General features: G+C 58.0%; 1 protein-coding gene across 1 annotated transcript in view; it reads right to left on the minus strand.

Annotated features, from left to right (window-relative positions):
- The window catches only part of EPHA8 (EPH receptor A8), a 34,112-nt gene that overhangs the window by 1,522 nt on the left and 11,333 nt on the right, over positions 1-21,257 (minus strand). The window contains exons 3-12 of the mRNA XM_089899415.1: positions 20,504-21,167; positions 12,691-12,846; positions 10,132-10,467; positions 5,376-5,738; positions 3,976-4,069; positions 2,923-2,990; positions 1,933-2,097; positions 1,548-1,733; positions 1,203-1,264; positions 422-631 (exon numbers count right to left, since the gene is read on the minus strand). Coding sequence (XP_089755541.1) covers positions 422-631; positions 1,203-1,264; positions 1,548-1,733; positions 1,933-2,097; positions 2,923-2,990; positions 3,976-4,069; positions 5,376-5,738; positions 10,132-10,467; positions 12,691-12,846; positions 20,504-21,167 — 2,304 coding nt within the window. The remainder of the gene's footprint in view (positions 1-421; positions 632-1,202; positions 1,265-1,547; positions 1,734-1,932; positions 2,098-2,922; positions 2,991-3,975; positions 4,070-5,375; positions 5,739-10,131; positions 10,468-12,690; positions 12,847-20,503; positions 21,168-21,257) is intronic.

A 21,257-nucleotide genomic window follows, 5' to 3' on the forward strand; every position in this document is an offset into this window, starting at 1 on the left:
TTGGAGGCTCCGTGGGCGAGATCCTAAGGGAAGGTCCTGACAGAGGCAGGGGTGGAGGCCCTCCACCCTTAAGGCAGCCCCTAAAGCACTGCTAGAGAAGCCCAAATCCCCCCAGAACACATTTTGAAAATGCTGGTTTTTAGTCAAACGTTAGAGACAGACGTGGAGTGGAGGCGATTCAGAGAGATGCCAACTCTCCCCAAAAATCCTAGTGAGTGACTGATGGGGGGACTGGCCCTGGTATCTCCGCAAGCCAGTTAGTGACGGAGCAGAGGTGGGAAAGCTTTGGTGCAAACTGAGATGCACAGAAGAGGTAGGACTCGCCCCAGGTTGAAGGCAACCCTGAAACATCCAACTTCCCTAACGACACGTGGGGGGCTCCATCCCAGGGCCTGCTGGAAAGGGGGTGCGGGCTACGCACTGTGGTGGTGTAGGCGGCGTCGGGGTCATCCTCCAGCACCCGCGAGAGCCCGAAGTCAGACACCTTGCAGACCAGGTTGCCATCGACCAGGACATTGCGGGCAGCCAGGTCGCGGTGGACATAGCCCAGGTCCGAGAGGTAGCGCATGCCGGCGCCCACTCCTCTGAGCATGCCCACCAGCTGCATGATGGTGAACTGCCCATCGTGAGTCTGCAGGGGGACGTGGCTTGGGCTTCAGGAAGGCTCTTTGCAGTTTACAAAGTGCCTCACTGCTTAGGAAGCATATTGCTGTTTAAGGTTTGTTCTCACGTCTCATTTACACTCAGAGCAACCCTGAGAGGTAGGTAGGGTGGCAGTGACTGGTCATCACTTTGCAGAAGGAGAAATGGAGGCCCAGAGAGGTTTCGCCCTGTGCCTAAGAGCACCCAGCAGATAAACGGCACGGCGAGGGCTGGGCATCTAGGGATTTCCACCACCACCCGCCATGCCTCCCAGCTGACTGGGGCCCTGGGTCCCCACGAAGGCACCCCTCTTAGCCTGTGTGCAGGACAGGGCAGCAGGATCCGTGCAGCAGAGGGACTTCCACGTGATGGGGGGGCTGAAAGGCAGTTTGATGGGCTGACCCTTAAGACCCCTCCCCACACCTGGCTCGCCCTTCCCCAGGTCTGTTAGGTCCAAGCTCTGGGGAGGAGGGGGTATCTGGAGGTCTCACATTATCTCCCACCACTCAGACTGAACTTCCCTCCCCTGGCCCAGGTGAAAGGAGCGGCGGGGCACGCACCCTTAGGAAGGTGTCCAGAGAGCCGTTCTCCATGTACTCGGTCACGATCATTGCCAGCTGGCCTGGGGAGGGCGCCAGGGAGGAGGTGGCTCTTGGTGGGGGGATCAGGAACATGCCCCCCCCGTCCCCGCTATGAGCTGCCAGGAGCTGGGCCAGCACCCAGGGCCCCAGGGAACGTAGGGTTTCCACTGGGGTTCCAGGCTCTGGGCCCCCTTCCATGCCAAGTCATCTGGGGACCTGAGCCAGGGGGATGGGGCAGGGCAGGGTGGTCTGGGGATGCACCTAGAGCCCTGACCGCAGCAGGAGGGGCCCTGCAGGGTGAGGCTGCTATCGCCTGGCACCTACCACGGGTGACGACACCTTCAAGGCGGATGACATTGGGGTGGTCAAACTGACCCATGATGGATGCCTCACTCAGAAAGTCCCGCCGCTGTCTCTCCGTGTAGCCGGCTTTGAGGGCCTTGATGGCCACGGGCATGTCCCGCTGCCCCGGCACCTGCAGATGCCCGTAGCAGACTTCCCCGGACTCTCCTGTGAACCCAGGTGGGGCAGGCAGGGGGTGGGCGATGGGACCTTCCTCCCCTCACCCCAGACTCTGCACTCTCCCAGCCCCACACACCCGAGTGTCTGGCCATGCGGGGCATCTTGGTTCCCCTGTCCCTCAGCACTGGGTGTCCCTCCCCTGGGCACCCCCTGTGATGTCCCCACACTCACAATCCCTGAAGCTCACCGGAGCCAATGATCTTCTCAATGTGGATTCTAGAGGCCTCGATCTCGCAGGTGAAACCGCGGCCCACCCGGCCCGGCTCCTCGTAGGTGTGGGGTTCTGCATAGAACTGGGGCTCTGGGATCTTCCCCGGAGGGTGGTGCAGGGGCAGGAAGACGGGTGGAGGTGCTGAGGGGCCAGGAGAGAAGGGCCATCGGTGGGCTCCATGAGGACATTCTCTCCCAGCATTCCCTGGGCCTGGGACGGGACTGGTGGTGGAGTGAGAAGTGTCTCCGGGAATCCCAGGATGTGGTGGCAAACAGGTGCCCAATAAGTGCTTGCCAAGTGTAAGCATGGTCTCTGTGGAGTAGCTCTGAGCTCTCTAGGGGACTTTGGGATTTCTCGTGAGTTGTGAGCCTGTCTGTCATTTTTCTGGGGTTACTTTTAGGGTCCTTAAGACCTTTCTCAATTGTCCTAGGGTAGGAATGTGACCAAAAAAGGTCACATCACAGTGCCAACTCAGACTGATGGAAAGCGGGTCTCTAGAAGGCTGTGTTAAGAAGGATTCTGAGACCGCATTCAGGCTCCATGGGAATCAGTACCATGATTGATTCTGCCGTGGGCAAAGAAGTGGGGCATTGAGGTAGGCATCCCCATATTTGCCCTGTTTTCTGAGGTTTCTGCAGGGTCCTGAAAAAGTTCTTTGTAGCAGGGGTTCTTGTCCAAGAGTATATGACCCCCCAAAGGTGTATGTGAAATTGTGCGTGAATGCCAATATCTGTGCATTTCCCTGGGGAGAGAGAGGGTCGGTAGCATCCTCTTCCAACCCAGGCAAGTTGCACAGCACTGCACCTCTGGGGTCTCAGGTCTCTGTGACAGCCTGCTGTCTCTCTCTGGGGCTCTAGTCTTTTCTGTGGGCGCCTTTCCCCTTCCCACCTGTGCCACCCCCAGACCAGCACTGGGTCCTACTGTGACCTCCGCTTTTGCATTCAGATCCCTGGGCCCTGCACTCACCCTGCCCGTTCTGATACTGCATCTTCTCCTCGTCCGAGTGCTGGAAGGCCTTGCTGTAGCCGCAGTGCCTGTGGAGGGTGGACTGTCCCTGGTTTCAGCCCTGACCCCGTTCAGGGACACGTCCAAACTCCTCCCTTCTACCCCCCTTCCCCTTTCAGGTCAGTTTCTGCCACCCCAGTCCCTGCCCCTGCAGGGGGGCAGTCCCAACCTCAGGCTCTCAACCCAGCTGAACTGTGACATTTATAAACACCATATAATTTACAAAATCAAGTCCACTTGGCCCTCACAGCAAAGTCTGCGGCATTATTAGCTCAATTTTACACGAAAGCACCCCTGGTAGAGGGGCTGGGAGATGACGCTTCTGATGCCAACGCCGCCGTGTGACCTCGGCAAGCTCCTTCCCTTCCCTGGACCTCAGTTTCTCCATCTATGGATGATCTTTCCAATTCTCGCTGAGTGGGACCCTAAGCCCGCACCACCTCCCTCTGGAACAGAGTGGGAGGGGGGAGAGTAACAAAGGGCACGGTCTTTAGTTTTAACAGACCTGGGTCCTGTCCCAGTTCTGACACCTACTTAGTTGGTGGGCTGGTTTAAGGGTTCTGTGTGTCTGAAACACATCCGAGTGGAGATGGGAGTGGGCAGCTGGACCTCAGGAGGAAGGCCTGTGCTGGTGGCACACTTGGGGAATGTCAGCGTGAAGGTAGAATTCAAAGCCGTGGGCCCTGATAAGGTTACTCAGGAGAGCTGGAGCTGGGTAAGTAGGAAAGAGGAAAGGGTCCCAGACCAGCCTGGGGCCCTCCTGCTTTCAGGAAGTTGTGCAGAGAAGGGGCTGGAGGAGATGGAAGACAGGCCAGACAGGTGGATGGAAAATGGGGGGTGAGCCGGACATGGAAGGCAAGAGAAAAGCGTCCCAAGAAGGAGGAAGGAAGAACAGGTATATCTGTCAGTGAGCCCAGGCACAGGGGATCACTGGCTCAGCAGGGCTGGGGACAGGCAGGAGACACAGTGCTCCAGGGGAGGGGGTTGGGGTGGCCAGGGGCCAGGACCACCCACCTCTTCTTGCAGATGACCAGGAGAAGAAGCACGACCAGGCCAGTGATGAGTGTCAGGCAGATCCAGACGATGGTCCGGGTGTCGTAGCGGGGACCTGTGGGGGGAAAGCAGGCTGGGGGGCCAGCCACTCAGCCCTGGCCTCAGGGCCAGAGGTCTGGCAGCCTTCCCGGGGCCCGGCGGCAGCCTCCTCGGCTGTGAGCCAGCCCAGAGCTGGGGCGCAGGCCGCACCCTCCTCTGCCCCACCCTCCCCTCTACAAGTCTCCCCTTCAATATCCTGCTTTCCAACCTGGTGCCACCACTTCCTGGGACTGTGTAACCTGGGCAGAGTCACTAGGCTTCTCTGAGCCTTAGCTTTCTCACCTGTAGTATGAGTCCAGAAATGCCTGTCCTGCCCGTTACTGTAACAGTGACAAAGCTGAATATACTGAGAGCTGCACATTCCAGTCAGTAACCCCCATCCCTTCCAGGGATAACCCAGTATTATCGTTAGTTGTCAGATGAGAAAACCGAGGCCCAGAGAACTCAAGGAACTTACTCAAGGACACACAGCAAATGGGATGGAGCCGGGCAGGATTCCTACCTGGGCGGTCTCAACATGGTATCAGACCTAAGAGCACTTGAGACACACAAGTGCCAAGGGGGTGCCAGGTTGAGGAAGGTCATCAACTCAGCCTTGAACCATCTGTCTTAGCACTGCCCCCCTGGAGGGTGCTGAGTATAGAAGAAGACCCCAACGGGCTGGAGATGGGGGCAGGGGGTTCCCAAGCTTGAATGTGCCTCAGAATCACCCTGAAGGTATGATCAAACCAAAATTTCTGGGCCCCCAGCGCCAGGGTTTCTGCTTCCGAAGGTCTGGGGTGGGGCCTGAGAATCAGCATTTCTGATAGCTCCCAGGGGCTGCAGCTGCTGCTGGACTACACTGTGGGAACCGCTGTTCTGGAGGCGGGGGGTGCAGGGCAGGATGATACTGGGGAAGGGCACAGAGTTTGTCCCCAGGCTGACCAGGTTCAAGTCTTGCTCTGCTGGGTAACCTTGGGCAAATCGCTTTACTGCTCTGACCCTCATTTTCCTCACCTGTAAAATGGGGACGTGGATATTGCCAACTCACTAGAGGGTCTCTGGGATGATTATAAGGTAGTCCTGCTAGCAAAGGGCACCATGATGCCTGCAAGTCACGCTGATGCTCGGGGAAAGCCTGCAGTTGATGGGCTGTTACGAGCTCTGTCACCTCGGGCGTGTAACTTTCCTTCTCTGAGCCTGTCTTTTCACCTGTCAAAATGCTGATTTGGCCCACGCACCAGCTCAGCATGCACTCGTTCCTCTCCTCTGACCACCATGACCCTGGCCCTGGCCCTGGCGCCTGGCCCAGCTCCCTCGCCCTCCCCACTCCCTGCACTCACGGGGTTTCCCGGTCTCCACCTCCATGGCCTGGCTGAAGCGGCCGCAGCCAGCCGAGGTGCGGGCTCGGACCTGGAACACGTAGCGGGTGCCCGGCTTGAGGCCCGAGATGGTGGCCCTGGTGGTGACAGCCTTGAGGGTGGAGTAGCTCTGCATCTCCTTGTCCTGCCCGTGGGAGGGGTGGTCAGCCAAGGGTCCCTGGCCTGGTGGCCTCCCTCTTTCTCCCTTCCCCGTGGGTACCTTCTCGTAGTACTTGATCTCATACTCCAGGATGATGCCATTGGGCTGCTCTGGCTCCTGCCACAGCAGCGAGACGCTGGTCTGCCCTGCCCGCTCCTGGCGGATCACCACCACCTGGGACGGGGCTGGGGCGGGGGGAGGGAAGGGAGCTCGGTCAGGTCAGATGGGTGGATGGGTGATGATGGGGAAGGGCCTCTGTCTGCCCCTTCCTCAGGCCCCACCCAGGGATGCTGGCTTGGGCCACACTCACCTTGCTAACTGTCCTGCCACCGCCCCAGGAGAGCCAGTACCCTCTGCTCGTCCTGGCAAATCATTGGCTGCCACCCTGGTCAGTTATCTGGGGTTGGCACAGCCTGGCTCCCAACTGGGATGCCGGGGTTGGCTTGACCCAGATGAGGCCTGACCCCGCAACTTCCACTGTCCCCTCCTCCTCTCTGGCCAAGCCCATCCACTGGAAGCATGCTGGACCCCCGCCAGCCCCATCAAGCAGCCACACTTGTCGACCCTGAGGCCCCATCACCTGATGTCTCTGTCTCCGTGTCACCCACCCCCGCCCAGGGCCTGGTGTGGAGCATGCTCTCAGGAGCACTGAGGAGGGAGGAGGAAAAGGAGAAGGGAGGGGAAGAATCAAGGGAACCAATGCCCTCACTGCCTGGGTTTGGAGGGACATGAGCTGAGCCTGAGGCCCATGTGAGCTCAAGTATTCTCGAAGTCACACTAGGTCACCCTTTCGCCCCCTTGCTCATTCCCTCCCCCACCCATTCCCTCCCCGACTCCTGTGCTCAGTGCAATTACCCCTGAGGTGAGTCTGTTGGGAAGGGTCGGATGTCGACCCAGCCACAGCCAAACCGAAGGGACTGCCCTCAGAGTTGCAACCCCGTCCTCCCTGACCCCTCCAGCTGCAGCCCTCCCCTCAGCTCACCCGAGTTCCGACTCTGCCCTACTCCTCCTGTGCCCCCCACCTGCCCCATGTGGCCAGCTCTGGCCTCATAACTGGGCATCTCATCTCTCTGGCACACGTGGGAGCTCCCCGAGGCAGGGATTGCACATAGTAGATGCCCAATGAATGTTGCTGGATGACGCTGACATGAAAAATTAAGAAGCAACTCCACAGTTAAGTTGGAGGGTGTGGTACAGGGGAGACCCCACCAGCCTGGGAATCAGGTCTGGCTTCACAACCTGGCCTGTCTCTTGCTGGCTGGGCCCATGACTACCTCTGGGCAGTTTCTCCGCCCAGAAAGTGAAGCTGCTGGGCACCAGCTGCCAGGCGGAGGTGAGGCTCAGAGAAGACCACTGTACGTGTGGGACAGACACCAGTGCTAGAACACACGGGTGCCTCTTAAAAACCAAACAATTTGCAAGGCAAGAGGTGCTGTGTGAGTGGGGCAGACACAGAGGCAGACTGGGGCTCAGAGGTGGGACGGAAACAGGGCGGAGCACCAGAGAGGGCTCCAGGGAGGAGGGGGCTGTAGAGAAGAGGCTACAGGGAGGCACGGGGAGGGGGAGGGGCAAGTGCTCTCTGAGGACAGACCTCCCGCATTTGCTCAGGGCTGCTGTCTGCCCCAGGCCCCCAGCCCAGAGCTGTTGGTGTCCACTGCATCATCCCCCTAGAATTTCCTGAATGACTCCCACGTGCTGGGCAGTGGGCTAGGACCTGGGGATACTGCAGTGCCCAAGACAGCCCTCAAGGAGCTTATGGTCTAGTTAAGAGAGACAGAGTTAATAAGAAAACAAATCAATGCATAATTACAGGTATGCTAGGTGCATGGAAGACATGAAGAGGGTGCCGTGATGGAGAGGACCTTACGTCTGCAGGGGCCCAGGAGGGAACGGGGCCATTTCAGCTGAGGTGGTCCGGGTGGGCCTCCCAGAGGCGGGGGGACAGCTAACCGAGGACTGAAGGAGGCAGCGAGGGGAACGTCACGGGGAGGAGCACGTCATTCCGACCGAGACGTAAGGCCAAGGCCCAGGGCAGGGAAGGGCTTGGTGTGTCCAAGGATGAGGACCTGAGGCCAGTGTGGCTGGAAGGAAGAGAGCCTGGTGACAGTGGATGGGGTGCGGCTGGGGAGGTGGGCAGGGGAGGGTCTGATGGGTCCCCTGAATCATGGTGCAGGGTTGTCCAGGCAACATGAGATAGACTGAATTGTGCCCCCCTCCCAAAATTCATCTACTGAAGCCCTAACCCCCAACACGTTAGTATTTGGAGATGGAGCCTTAAGGAGATAATGAGGTTTAGATGGGGGCATTGATGCCTTTCTAAGAAGAGACACCAGAGAGTTCCTTCTCTCTTTCCTTCTCTCTCTCTGCCATGTGAGGACACAGCGAGAAGGCAGCCGTCTGCAAGCCAGGAAGAGGGTTCTCACCAGGAACCAAATTGGCCGGCACCTTGACCTTCGACTTCCGGCCTCCAGAGCCGTGAGCTGTAAACGTCTGTGCTTTAAGCCCCGGCCTATGGTATGTGTTATGGCAGCCTGAGCTGACTAGGACCGATGGCCTGTGTGTGTACGGGGTGGAGGGGTCGGAGTGTGGAGGGGGTCACGCTGAAGGGAGACCCAGTGGGACTGGCTGGTGCGTGGACGAGGCACGATGGAGGGATAGCCAAGGATGACGGCTGGGTTTGGGGCTCAAGTAACCCCATGAACAGCGGTGCCACGTCCTGAGATGGGGGCCTGGGGAAGGGGCTGGTTTGGGGGTGCTGTGTGTCTGAAACACATCGAGTGGAGATGGGAGTGGGCAGCTGGACCTCAGGGGAGAGGCCTGTGCTGGTGACACACTTGGGGGACATCAGCACGAAGGTGGAATTCAAAGCCGTGGGCCCTGATAATGTCACTCTGGCAAGATGGAGCTGGGTAAGTAGGAAAGAGAGGAGGGTCCGGACGTGCCTGGGGTCCTCCAGCTTTTGGGAATTTGTGCAGAGAGAAGGGGCTGGTGGAGATGGAGAAGGACAGGCCGGAGAGCTGGATGGAAAGTGGGGGGTGGGCTGGGCAAGGAAGGCAAGAGAAAAGTACTCCAAGAAGGAGTAAAGAAGAGCGGGGGGTGGGAGGGTGGAGCGCCCACTGCAAACTGAATTTCTGGGGATAGGTGGGCAAAGGCGCCCGATTGGAGGTGCCCGAAGAGGCCCACAGAGGAGAGGACGCAGATGTGTGAGCAAGACAGCTCTTTAAGTAAGCTTCCATGTAAGAGAAGGAGTCTCGTGGCTGGAAGGGTGTGCGGGTTCACGGGAGGCTGTTCTTTTTTTTTTTTTTTGCAGTACGCGGGCCTCTCACTGTTGTGGCCTCTCCCACTGTAGAGCACAGGCCCCGGACGTGCAGGCTCAGTGGCCATGGCTCTCGGGCCCAGCCGCTCCGCGGCATGTGGGATCTTCCGGGACTGGGGCACAAACCCGCGTCCCCTGCATCGGCAGGAGGACTCTCAACCACTGCGCCACCAGGGAAGCCCGAGGCTGTTCTTTTTAATGATGGAGCACACGGAGCAGTGTGAGTGCCGTAGGTTCTCTGCTCTGCCCTCCACCCCTGACCAGCCGGACACCTGTCTCGGCCACCCCAGAGACACGTGGGCAGGGGCGGGGCCTGGCACCACGCACAAGGGCCTACTCCTCATTGCGTCACTAGCACTGAGCAGAGAGCTTGGCATCTCACAGGTGCTCCACAGGTCCCAGAGGAATGAGGGTCTCTTGGGAGGATGAAGCCCTGGCGTCAGGGAGGGGGTGCCCTGGGTTCAGGGTTGGGAAGCCTATTTCACTTGGGAGCGAGGCAGACCTGGGTTCGAATCCTGACCTGCCGCTTCTATGTCGTGACCCTGGCTGGCTCCGGGCCTCAGTTCCTCCTCTGTGACACGGTGGGAACGGAGTCACTGAGCCAGGCCTGCGTGGTGTTGGGAGGAGATGGGGGTGGGGAGCCACAGGGCACGTGCCAGGGGCGCTGTTAACAGGGAAGCTGCCACAGGCGGCCCTCGGGTCAGGCTGCCACTCGACAGGCAGGACGCACCAGAATTTGGAAAGAAAGGGGCTAACTTCAGTCCAACAACTGGCTAGAAACAGAGAGATAAGTGGTTGTCGTCCAGACCAGTCTGACCAAATCCATCCCAGGGGCAGCAGTGGCAGCTGTTCTGGAAAATGATAATCAGAGTGATTTGATATTTTAATGACATTTATTGAGCACGTACCGTGGGCCAGGTAGCGGGCTAAGCATTTTCAGTTCCTTCATTTAAGCCTCAGTAACAGAGCAGGTACGATTACTCCTATCACAACAGGGAGGAGACAGAGGCAGAGAGGGAAAATTCTAGAACCCAGGCCTGGGATGGTCATGCTAGCCTGCCTCTGTGCTTTTTGGTTTCCTTCCACTTATAGAACATGTTTTACTTTTCTAAGGGCGCAAAGCCTGTAGCTCAGAGTCCTGGTGAGGAAGGTGGAGCCCAGAGAGGCAGGCGCTTGCCCAAACGCCACAGCGAGTCCGCGCAGTGCTCGGATGCCAGGGAGGACGAAGGGCCCGGGAGCTGGGGACGGGCGTCTCCGCCTACCTGCCTGGTTCGTGGTGATGTTGACGACGGCAGCCCGGCGGGGCTCTGGGCTCAGGTCGGACACACCGTTGACGGCCTCGATCCAGAAGGAGTAGTTCATGTGGGCCAGCAGGTTGGCCACCAGCAGGCTGGCCTGCACCAGGCTGGTCTGCTGGGGCACGAAGCGGGTGCTGCCCCCGCACGTCTCGCAGTGGCCCAAGGCCCAGGGGCAGCGGCGGCACACGGCATTGTAGGTGATGTCACTGCGGCCGCCCCGGTCCAGTGGAGGGGCCCACTCCAGGGTCACAGAAGTCCCATTCACGCTGGAGATCAGATTCACTGGTGCCGAGGGGGGGCCTGGAAAGCAGAGAATGACAGGTGGGCATGGAGGGCATGTATTTGGGCTGGTCTAGTCTCCCCCATCAGGTCAGGGAAGGGCTGTTGTTCCCCCATGATACTTGGGGCTCCCTAAGGGTAAGGGCACACCTACCCCATCCTCTGGAAGCTCCCCGAGGGCAGAGGCAGTGTCTCTGCCATCAGATTGGGAGCACAGTCAGGGTCTGGGCACAGAAGCCACCCTTCCCCCACCCCACGTAGCACCACCCGGATCCTGGGGTTTGTGCTTCACAAGCTTTTCGTCCAGAGCTGGGCAGAGTCTGCACATAGCAGCTACCCTGGGTGTGAGATCCCCCAGTCATCTGCATCCCCCACTCCACTCCTTAACCCCCTGGCTGGATTTAATGTCAATGACACTGAACACTGTGGTGGAGAAAAGCAGAGCCCCATGTGCCAAGTGACCCCTCCCCACTGCCCAGGATGGGAGCCCCAGTCTGGGCAGCACAAGGACACTGGAGAGAGGGGCAGGGCTGGGGGCTGGGAGTTGGGTAGGATCCTGGGCGTGGGGATTTGAACCAGGAGGGCCTGAGGGTCGATGAAGTTCCAACTCTCAGAATCTCAAGCTGGGAATCTTAGATCTTAAGAAAATAGAATTGTAGAATCTCAGAATCATAAAGAACCTTAGAATCTGCAGGGTGTGGAATACTAAAAGCCTAGCCTTTTACAATCTTTAGATTCCTAGAACTGGAGGGCACTGGATTGTGGATTTGGAGAGAAACTGGAGTCCAGCCAGCTGAGTGCAAATGTTTGTGACCTAGAGCTGGGCTCACCTGGCCTGAGGAGCCCAGAGCAGTCACCATGCCCCTCAGCAATCCTTTCTGCCCCAGCAGGTCCCACATGGGGCAAAGGCACAGGTCTGGGCAGAACAGGGGAGGGAGGGAGGGAGGGAAGAAGGGTTTACTCGTGCGCGCGTGTGTGTGGTGTGTGTGTATCTGTGTGTAGTGTGTGTGTGTGTGTGTGTGTGTGTGTGTGTGTGGTGTGTGTTTGTGTGTAGCAATGTGAATACACCTGGGCCCTTACCTGCCCTGTGCAGGGGGTCTGGGGAAGGGTGGTGATGGAAGTTGGGGGAGGGGGGAAATGGAGATCAGATTGGGGTAAATTCTGGGGCAAAACCCATCAGCACCGAGTAAAGTACCCCTCACCCCGTCACAAGAGCCCAAGGCTGGTGAACAGCGTGGGCTGAACTGGCTGCAGCTCCTCCCCAGTGGGGGTGGGAGTGAGAGGCCCCTTTGGGACAGGGGAGGGGAGGCCACGGAGGAGCTGTATCAGCAGAAATGCCAAGACAGTCACGCAGCCCTGCAGGCAGGGCGCCGGAGTCCCTCAGAGTCCCCTCAGGTATGGGGCATGCGCGCTGCTGCCTCACCCTCTCCAGGCGCACACCTCCCTTGCAGGGCCAGGTGTGTTCACGCTGAGCTCACAAAGCAGGCTCGTTCAAGCTCCACGGGGACTCATGAGTCCGTTCCAGGTACCCAGATGCACACACACGTGTGCACACAGCCCTCTAAGAACACTTTACACACGAGGGCACAAGCACTTGAACACTCACACCCTATGCAGGCATCTTCTGCCTGAACTGCTACCGACAAGGACACACACAGTCATAATCGCTGCAGGCCTCCCAAGGCACACACAGAATCCGACACACAGCAGCCACACCCACTCCATATACACAATCACGCACACCCCCCCACTAAAGCAGTTCCCCGAATTCAGCAGCTCCCCCCAGTCTCTCAAGGATGGCAGTGATGCGGGGCAGGGGTGGGGGCGGCTCCTCTGATGCCCGCCTTGCAGCACAGGCAGTCCCCCAGCTTGCCCACCCCAGCCCCCAGGACACTGGCATGACCCTTGGGTCAGAAGATGACCAAAGCCACCTGGTGCTGGGCAGGGCATGAGTCCAGTTCTGTCCTGCCCTTTGGAGCAGAGAGGAGAGACCAAGGGAGGAATGGAAAGATTTCCATTGGAGAGATGGCAGGTGACCTATGACAAAAAGCTGGGAGCCCAGAGAGGTCAAGGCCATTGTTGAGGGGTCAGAGTCACCCCCCCATCCCCAGACTGGCCCCTGGCCCATGAGAGCCACCTGTCCTTGCCTCACTCGCTGAGACCTGGCTCCCTGGGAGCTTGAGGGGCCGAGCACGGGGTCCTAGCCTAGTCTCGAGGGTTCTGGGGCCACGGGGTGGTACTCACGGGTGCAGGCTGCAGACGGTGGGTCCAGGGCTGCACGGAAGTAGCTGAGGTCGCAGCGGCAGGCCTGGGCGGCAGGGGCTGCAGAGTGGCTGTGGGGAGGGCAGCGGGCGCAGAGCTGGTCCCCGGGGGCCGACTTGTAGAAGCCCAGCTCACAGGCTGTGGAAGAGAAGGAGGCTTCAGGTGAGCCTGCCGGGCCACCCTGATGGGCCTCAGGGGCAGCTCTCTGGCCCCGGGGTTCCTGGGGGATCCCCTGAGGGACAGAGGTGCAGACCTTCAGCATCACCTGTTCCTACTCTCGTCTGCAGATGGAGGGACTGAAGCTCAGAGAGGGCCTCTGACTTACACAGGGTTGCACAGAGAGTCGGAGGCAGAGCTGAGGCTGGGACCCTGACACCTGAGTCCCAGCCCCATAGTCAGCACAGGGCGGAGCCTCTCTGAATCCTCCAATGGCCCCTCCCACCCAGGCTCTGTCGTTCACAGGGCACTTGTCCTTGAGCGAGACACCAGCCTCAGGGGCAGGGGTCAAGGCTAAGAATCTGAGGGGGGCCGAGACCCCAGGGGTGTGACCTGAAAGCCGGGGAGGGAATGGGGGTGGGGGAGGAACGTGACTGGAAGAGACGCGTGATGAGACCAGAGGTTCCCAAACACGGACAGGCGTGGAACCATGCCTATAAAAACACAGACCCCGGCCCCATCACAGCCACTGAGTTAGAAGAGCCAGGGGTGGGGCCTGGGAATCTGTGTTTTACAAGCGCCCCGAACAATGCTGATCGTCCAGGAATTGCAGGCTCCTGACCCTCCCAGTCTCACCGCGTCTGACCCGATATGTTTCTCGTATCTGACCTTCTCTCCGGCCTCTGAGAGGCACACACATCTTGCTCCTGATGACCACAGCAGCCTCCAAACCTGGCCCCCAGCCCCACTTCCCCAGCCCCACTGCCCACGAGATGACTATTCCTTTAGCCAGTATCTACGAGCACCTATTCTGTGCCAGAGACACAGCCACGAACAAGGTCCACATGGCGTCTGCCCTCAAGAAGCTGGCATTTTTCAAGGCGGCAGAGGGAGACACAGTAAGTGAGGCTGTGATCATTTCCAGAAGGAAATAAAGCAGAGCATGTGGCAAAGCGTAAATGGTGGGAGGAGCGACCTTCCTTGAGAAGGTCTTTGAGTTGTGGCCTAAAGGCTGAGAACGAGTCAGCTGTGCAGGAAGTGCGATGTTGTGGGTTGAGGGACTCTAAAATGACACTGCTGCTGGGCCAAACCCTCACAGGCTCCGCATGGCCTAAACAATAAAGCCTGGTGTTCAAAGCCTCCCTGCAGCCTCCTTCAGGGCCCCTCCCTCTCCCTCAGGCCGAACTAAAGGACTAGCCATTCCCCACACTCAGGAGTTGTTTCCTGTCTCGGGGCCTTTGCACATGCTGTGCCTTTTCTCTTTTTGTCACCCTGTCGAATTCTTTCAAGATTCATTTTAACTGTGCCTTTGATGAAAACTTTCTGGACCGCTCCACATCTCCACATGTACACACACACACACACACACACACACACACACACAGAAGCAACCACTCCTCTCCCTATCTTTGCATCCCTGTTCGGTCTCACCACCTGCAACATTATGGCTGTACTTTTTCATCTGTGTGTCTGACTCTCTCTCCTTGTGGGTAGATCATTGTGAACAGGGCAGGGCTGCCTTATTCATCTCAAAGTTCCTAGAGTCTGGCTCAGGGTAGAAGTTGTCAACACTGGTGGGAGTTTTCAAAGTGAGCTAATCCGGCCATTATCTGCTCTGGGCAGAAAGACAACCCAGGGGTTCAGGAGGACCAAATGCTGCCCAGCCAGGCAGCTCCCAGCTCCATCTGTGGAGCTGAACTTCTCTGCAACGGGGACCACCAGGAAACTCACTGGGGTCTCTCTCCGATAAGTCTCTTTCTAGAAAACTCAGTGCTTGAGAGAAGCTTCATTTGCAAAGCTATGTCACTTATTTGATTGTATCTCTTTATCATAATAGTTAAAATTAGGTTAATTTGTAAAATTTGACAAACTTGAGAGAAAACCTGAAATCAGGAGAAATGATGATGCCCTTAAGTTGCTTCCCAGACTCGGAGGCCGTGGAGCCAGAAGGGGCTTATAGGCTGGGAAGTCAGCGAGAATGTGCCTCAGTTTTGAGACCTCTTTCCTGCCCCCTGGGGAGACCCCAAGAGGGCTCAGGCCTGACTGGGGGCTGGGTGCTTGGAGTTGTGGAGAGGGTCCTAGTTGACACCCTGTGATCTCCCCTCCTCTTCCCAGAAGCCCGGGCACAGCCTAAGAGCTTCCTTCTGAGCCCAAGAAGCAGACAGAGGAAACGGGCTTTGCACTTCACCAGCAAACATTTATCGAACCTGTGGCGGAACTGAATGACACTCTTCCTCACTGTACTGATCGGGTCCACCTTGATCAACATCTCAGGAACCGTTTGCTTATTCTGTCCTTTATTTATTCCTTCACCCAAATTTACTGAGCCACGGACCGGACGTAAATAAGACCTAGTGCTGCTTTCAAGGAGCTGTCAGAGCAGTGAGGGGCAGACCAGGACACGTGCGGTGACATCTTGGTGTGATGCATGGCACAACATGACAGCCTTTGTTTTTTTGTTTTTTTTTTGCGGTACGTGGGCCTCTCACTGCTGTGGCCTCTCCCGTTGCGGAGCACAGGCTCCGGACACGCAGGCTCAGTGGCCATGGCTCACGGGCCCAGCTGCTCCGCGGCATGTGGGATCTTCCCGGACCGGGGCACGAACCCGCGTCCCCTGCATCGGCAGGCGGACTCTCAACCACTGCGCCACCAGGGAAGCCCCAGCCTTTGTTTTCTGAGTCCCTGAGCATTCAGAGCTGTGCTAGTCCTCGGGTGTTAAAGAGCAGAAACTTGGGAGCAGGCTGCCTGGGTTCCTTTTCTTTTCCAGCCCCTTCCCCTAGGCTAAGTGACATTAGGCGAGTTGCTGGGCCTCTGTGTCTTCATCTGGAAAATGGGGACAATAACAGTTCCCACCTCCGAGGGCTGTTGTGAGGACGACAAGAGTGAATACACGTGAATTCACACGAGCACAGTGCCTGGCACTCATTACCACGTACGCAGTCAGCATGTATACGTCTGTTTGGCAGAGAGGAAACAGAGGCTGGGGAGCTTGAGTGCCTCGCCCCAGGGTCCCCGCTGAGCCAGGATGCAAACCCCAGTCTTTACCCCACCAGCCTGTCAACACCCAGCCTCTGCTTAGAGACGGCCCCGCCATCCTGCCACTTCACCAGTGGGCGGTTCTCACACGCTCGGCTAATACCCATATGGCTATAAAGTGTCAAGGCTAGATTAATCCGCTCAATGAAAATAAAATAATCTTGAATGAGAATACTAATCACCAGGCCTCGGGGAGCCCGGAGACCTGGAGGCAGAGCCGGGAATTAGGCCGAGACAGATGGAGCGGCTCTGGGCTGGGGCCCGGCCCTGCCCGTAGACCCAGGGCGCTTCCGGAGTCTGCAGTGCCCGGTGTCGGCCGTGCGCCAGGAGGGGCTCCTGCCCCTGCCGAGGGCACCTTGCCCAGGCTGCCTGTCAGGCCGGCAAGCTGATGGAGACCCCGGCCACCTCTCTCCTCTCCCCCACGAAGAGCTTGAGATTTGACAAATAAGGTGTCTGCTGGTGGCCGACCAAAGGAAATTAATTCTAAATCACATTTTGAACACAGTCAGGAAGGCAAAAGAGCTCGTTGTTCATGCTGCCCCTCTGAAATGAGATGCTCTGATATTTATAGAAAGGTGATTAGGGCCACAGAGGGTGGTTTATATTCTGTGTCCATGTGACAGAAAGGACGGTAGCCAGGAGACTCTGGGGGCTGCTCTGTTGGGTGATGTTCTGAGAGGTCCTTCTTCTCTCTGGAGGGGGTGGGGGGGATGCAGCCACGAGTGGGGGGAGGCCACTGGGTCAGGAACTGGGTAGTGTGGGGAGCTTTCTGGTCAGGGGGTTGGGAGATTTGGGACTCAATCAACCACTCCTAGCTGTGTGCCCTTGGGTCAGTCACTTCGCCTCTCTGGGCCTCCATTTCCCCACTGGTAAACTGGTCTAGCTCCGCGTGGCTCTGACATTCTTCCGTGGGTCCCTGAGGCCCGAGTGCAGTCTCCATAAGGATTCTAAAAAGCCATGTGATTGGGCTGGTCCCCCCTCCTGGGCTTTATTGTCTTCTCCGTAAAAGGAACTGCTGCCCAGCCACTTCTGGGGGGAGCCTTGAGGGTGAGACTAGCGAGATGGGAACCTGGCAGCTGGGAGGGTGGCTCTCTCCATGGGCCTGGCCGCTGTTGCAGCCCTCAAGCTCTGGGTCCCTTCTCCCATCACCAGAAGGAAGGCGGGGGGGCACTCGGGTGGGGGAAGCCGGGACCCCCTCTCGCAGCCCTGTTTGCTCAGACAGAACTGCCCGATGGAGAAGGCCAGGGCCCCTCGGGTCTCAGGAGGCCCCGCTCAGGCTGGGCAGGGGGCTCCAGCTTTGAGAGGCCATCTCAAGCAGCCCAGCAAAGGCACCCCCAGTCTGTATCCAGCTCCTGCTTGTGCCCCACCCTCTCCCACTCTCAGGCTACCCACTAGGGAGGGGTGGGGATGGGCGACACTGCAGGGCCGCTGGCCCAGGCCTCCCGTTGGGGGAGGGCCTCAGTTTTGCACCTGTGCTGTTTCTTTGAAGGAGGTTAACAGACAAGCACAGAAGCCCACCTACAGGGTTAAGAAAAGTCTCTCCTCGTGTGATTTAAAACCGGCATCCCCCTGGGCTTCCCTGGTGGCGCAGTGGTTGAGAGTCTGCCTGCCAATGCAGGCAACACGGGTTCGTGCCCCGGTCCGGGAAGATCCCACATGCCGCGGAGCGGCTGGGCCCGTGAGCCATGGCCGCTGAGCCTGCGCATCCGGAGCCTGTGCTCCGCAAAGGGAGAGGCCACAACAGTGAAAGGCCCGTGTACCGCCGGCATCCTGCCCCCAAACGTCACTGCCTGCAGTGCACTATGAATTAGTATTTTTTATAAAACCTGTAATTATCTTGCAACTGGCATAATTACGCTGCATTGTGATTTAAATGTAAAATTCAAAATATGCTGCAATTCCCTAACCCTGCTTTGGCATTTCTTCATTATTTTTTATTAACGTGCCAGCAGCGTCAGGAAATGGGAGTGGCCTTGGCTCCTCCCAGCTCTGAGGAGGTCCCCCTGCTCAGGCCGTGGAGTTTCCACCAAGAGTCCTGCCCTTGACGTGCTGTGGGTCCTTGGGCAAGACGCATTCCCTCTTTGGGCTCCACTTCCCATCTCTATCAAAAAAGGAGGCTGGAGTAGTACCTCTGAGTGAGGCCCCAACCCCAAAGTCAGGAGGACCAGTCTCCCTCCTAAGGGCAAGGATGTACTCTGTACAAACAAGTGGCCTGCTGTGCTCACTGGCTCAATCCAGGGTTGGGGGCAGCTGACCTTGAGCAGGTATCTACTGGCTAGCCCGCCTGACTGTTACAGCTTGTACTGTCCTGGTTACTAATCTTTTTAACGTTACCCCAGGGGGCTTCGCAGAGAGCTTTGTGGGCAGAGGAAGCAGTTCAGGGCTCTGGAGTGAGACAACACGGGGTCAGATCCCTACTCTGCCACTTAAGTTGAAGGGACTCAGTTTTTCATGTCTGTAAGATGGGGATATAATACCTCGCTTAGAGGAATATTGTAAGGATGAGAAACTGTGAACTCCCCGAAGGCAGGGATGCCCTGTGTCTCTATCCCTGATGCCTGGGACACAGTAGATGCTCAACAGAATGAGTAACTGACATAATGTGTACTATGTGCTCATTAAAGTGCCTGGCACATGGCAAACACTCAAAAAATTGTCACAAAGGGACTTTATATCCCCATCCGAATAAGGGGATGTTGGGAACTGGCTCTAGCGGGGAATGCAGTCAGGATAGACCAGGGATAGGTGAAAAGCCTACACACATGGCTCAGAGTAAGACAGACCTGACTCAGAGCCCAGCTCCACCTCTCACCAGCTCTGAACCTAAGCAGGACACTACCTCTTGAGCCTCAGTTTCCCCATCTGTAAAATGGAATTGTAATACCTGCCTTGCTACAACGAGCCAATGAATGGATGTGCTAGGAATCCCCCTGCAAGCTGTATAGGCAACAGGGATGTTTGTTGTTATTGTTACTACCCAGGGGGAAGTTGAGAAGTACAGGGATGTCTGTGAAGGAACCAGGAGAGGCTGGAGGCCTGGAGAGCCTTGAAAACTAGGCCACAGAGGGTAGAACAAATCCAGAAACAGGCAAATGTCACAGAAGGTGCTTTGGGGTTTAGGGTCCAGGAGAGTGAAGACTCGTGCCAGTTGGAAGTATGAAAAAAGCTTTCTTAAGGAAATCAGAGAGCCCCAGAGAGGGGCCAGAAAGGGCCTGGTGGCTGGACAGAAGAATCGAGTCCTGGAGATCTCGGGGCAAGATAACTCCTAAGCGGGACCAGGCTGGATTCTGAAGCTACTTTGCACATCACCTGAAACCGTCAGCCTGTGTCCTGCTCAGTCCTGCGAGCACCAAGGGGCCTTCCTGCCGGCTAGGGCAGAGGGATGGTGCTGAGAGGCCTGAAGGTTCCTCTAACTGTGGTCTCAGGGCCTGTGTAGTACCAGCAAAGGGCTCAGAGGATATTTCTAGTGTCTTTCAGGGCCCCGTCCCAGTTTTCACTGAGGCTGTCTGGGGACAGGCCCTAGTCTCTCTGATCCCTGCCCAGGAACATCTCCTCCCTCAGGAGAACCAATGGTCCCAGAAGCAGGCTTCACTGAGCTCTGAGTGCCATGTATCTAGTCCCTGGGGAGATCAAGGAAGGGCAACCAGGTGGAGACCACTAATAGCTGGGGCACCAGCTGTCTGTGCACACCAGCCCTCCCAGGGTTCCTGGGCTGTCAGGATGCCTGGCTGCACTGCCCCCACATAGGGGTCTGCTGGCCACACACACATGCACACAGCCTGGGCTCTGGATCCGGCTCCTGGTCTGTGACACAGGAACCCCAGCAGTGCACTGTGGGAACAGGAGTTATTTCATGACCCAAGTGCTCCTGGCCGTCCCTTCCCCCACATCCCTAGATAAGTTCCCCCTGAACACAGGCAGGCTGTGACATGCCCACCCCAGACAGTCCTCCCGGGGTGCCCCTGCCCGCATAAGCTCACAATGGCCCTGTACGCCACACATTCGCCCTGAGCCCTGATTCTAACCCACACCTCCTCCCGCCCAACAGGTTAGAAGTTTAGTGGTTCTGAGCCCAGACTCTGGAGCCAGACTTCTGGGTTCAAATCATAGCTCTGCCACTTCCTAGCTGTGTCACCTTGGGCAAGTTGCTTTGCCTCTCTGTGCTTCAGTGCCCTCGTGTTTAAAGCCAGGATAACAGTAGTTCCTGTTTCACTGGATGGTTGCGGGGATTAAATGAGTTAATACGTGAAAAGTGCTTAGACTAATGCTGGACGTGTTAGGTCACGTCACTGTTCCCTAGCACAGGCATGTACCCAGTAGTATTCCCAATCACACTGGTGCCCAGAGATGTACCTCTCTGGGTACATCATGATGCCCACGGAGGGTCCACCTGGTTGTGGTGTGTCTCCCACCCCACAGCACACACACAACACACACGTGGGTGGCCTGGTGACACAGGAACACTTGAGGTTCACGCATCTTCCCAGGAGCTGTGTGCACCACCCAGGAGCTTGTTGACTGTGTCAAGCCTGCTCCCCGGCCCCCAGCATCCCTGCCCAGACTGAGCCCAGCTGCCGGCCCACCCGCACAGAGGCGCGCTCACCCACACAGGCATCCCGCCGCTCCTCGTAGCCCGCGCTGCACACGCACTTGCCAATGGGCACCAGCCACTCGCCCTCGGCGCTGCAGTACATTTTGGGTGTGTCCCGCTCCTCGGAGTGCCGCACGCACTGGCCCCGCACCTCCACCAGTGAGGATGAGTCGGCCCCCGTCACCGCCTCCGAGAAGGCGGCCAGGTTGCGCACCATGGTGGGGCACTTCTTGTAGTAGATGCGGAGAGACAGGATGGCAAGGCAGGCACCGATGTCCTGGAAGGCCAGGTAGAAGCCACGCTTGCTGAGGGGGCCCACACCTCGCACCTCCGTGTTGAGCTTGAGGCGCCGCACACCCAGGTCGGCCCCGGTGAAGCTCTCGTCGGCCGCGATGGTATCGATTTTGAGGAACTGGCTCTCCTGTGTGCTGGCGCCCAGGTCACGGTCCGACTCCAGGTAGTAGAGGTTGAAGGTCTCCTTGCAGGTGCCTAGCACGCCGGGCATGCTGTTGCAGTCCCGCAGGGTGAACTTGATCTCGGCGTAGACGCGCCGGGCGCCGTCGCGGGGCACCCAGCTGGTGCGCAGCCAGTTGTTCTGGTTGGGGCTCATGACGTTGCACACCTGGTATGTGTGGATGGGCCGGAAGGACTCGTCCACCTCGTTGATGGAGTCCCACTGCGGGCAGAGAGAGCACAGCCAGCTGAAACGAGAGGCAGCACCTGGCCCTCTCTCACCACAAGCCACATGCACTGTGCTGGTGGCTTC

This window comes from Delphinapterus leucas, chromosome 1, assembly GCF_059928025.1.
Source record: "Delphinapterus leucas isolate spDelLeu-1000000601 "Yukka" chromosome 1, BTC_Dleu_Yukka2, whole genome shotgun sequence".
NCBI lineage: Eukaryota > Metazoa > Chordata > Mammalia > Artiodactyla > Monodontidae > Delphinapterus > Delphinapterus leucas.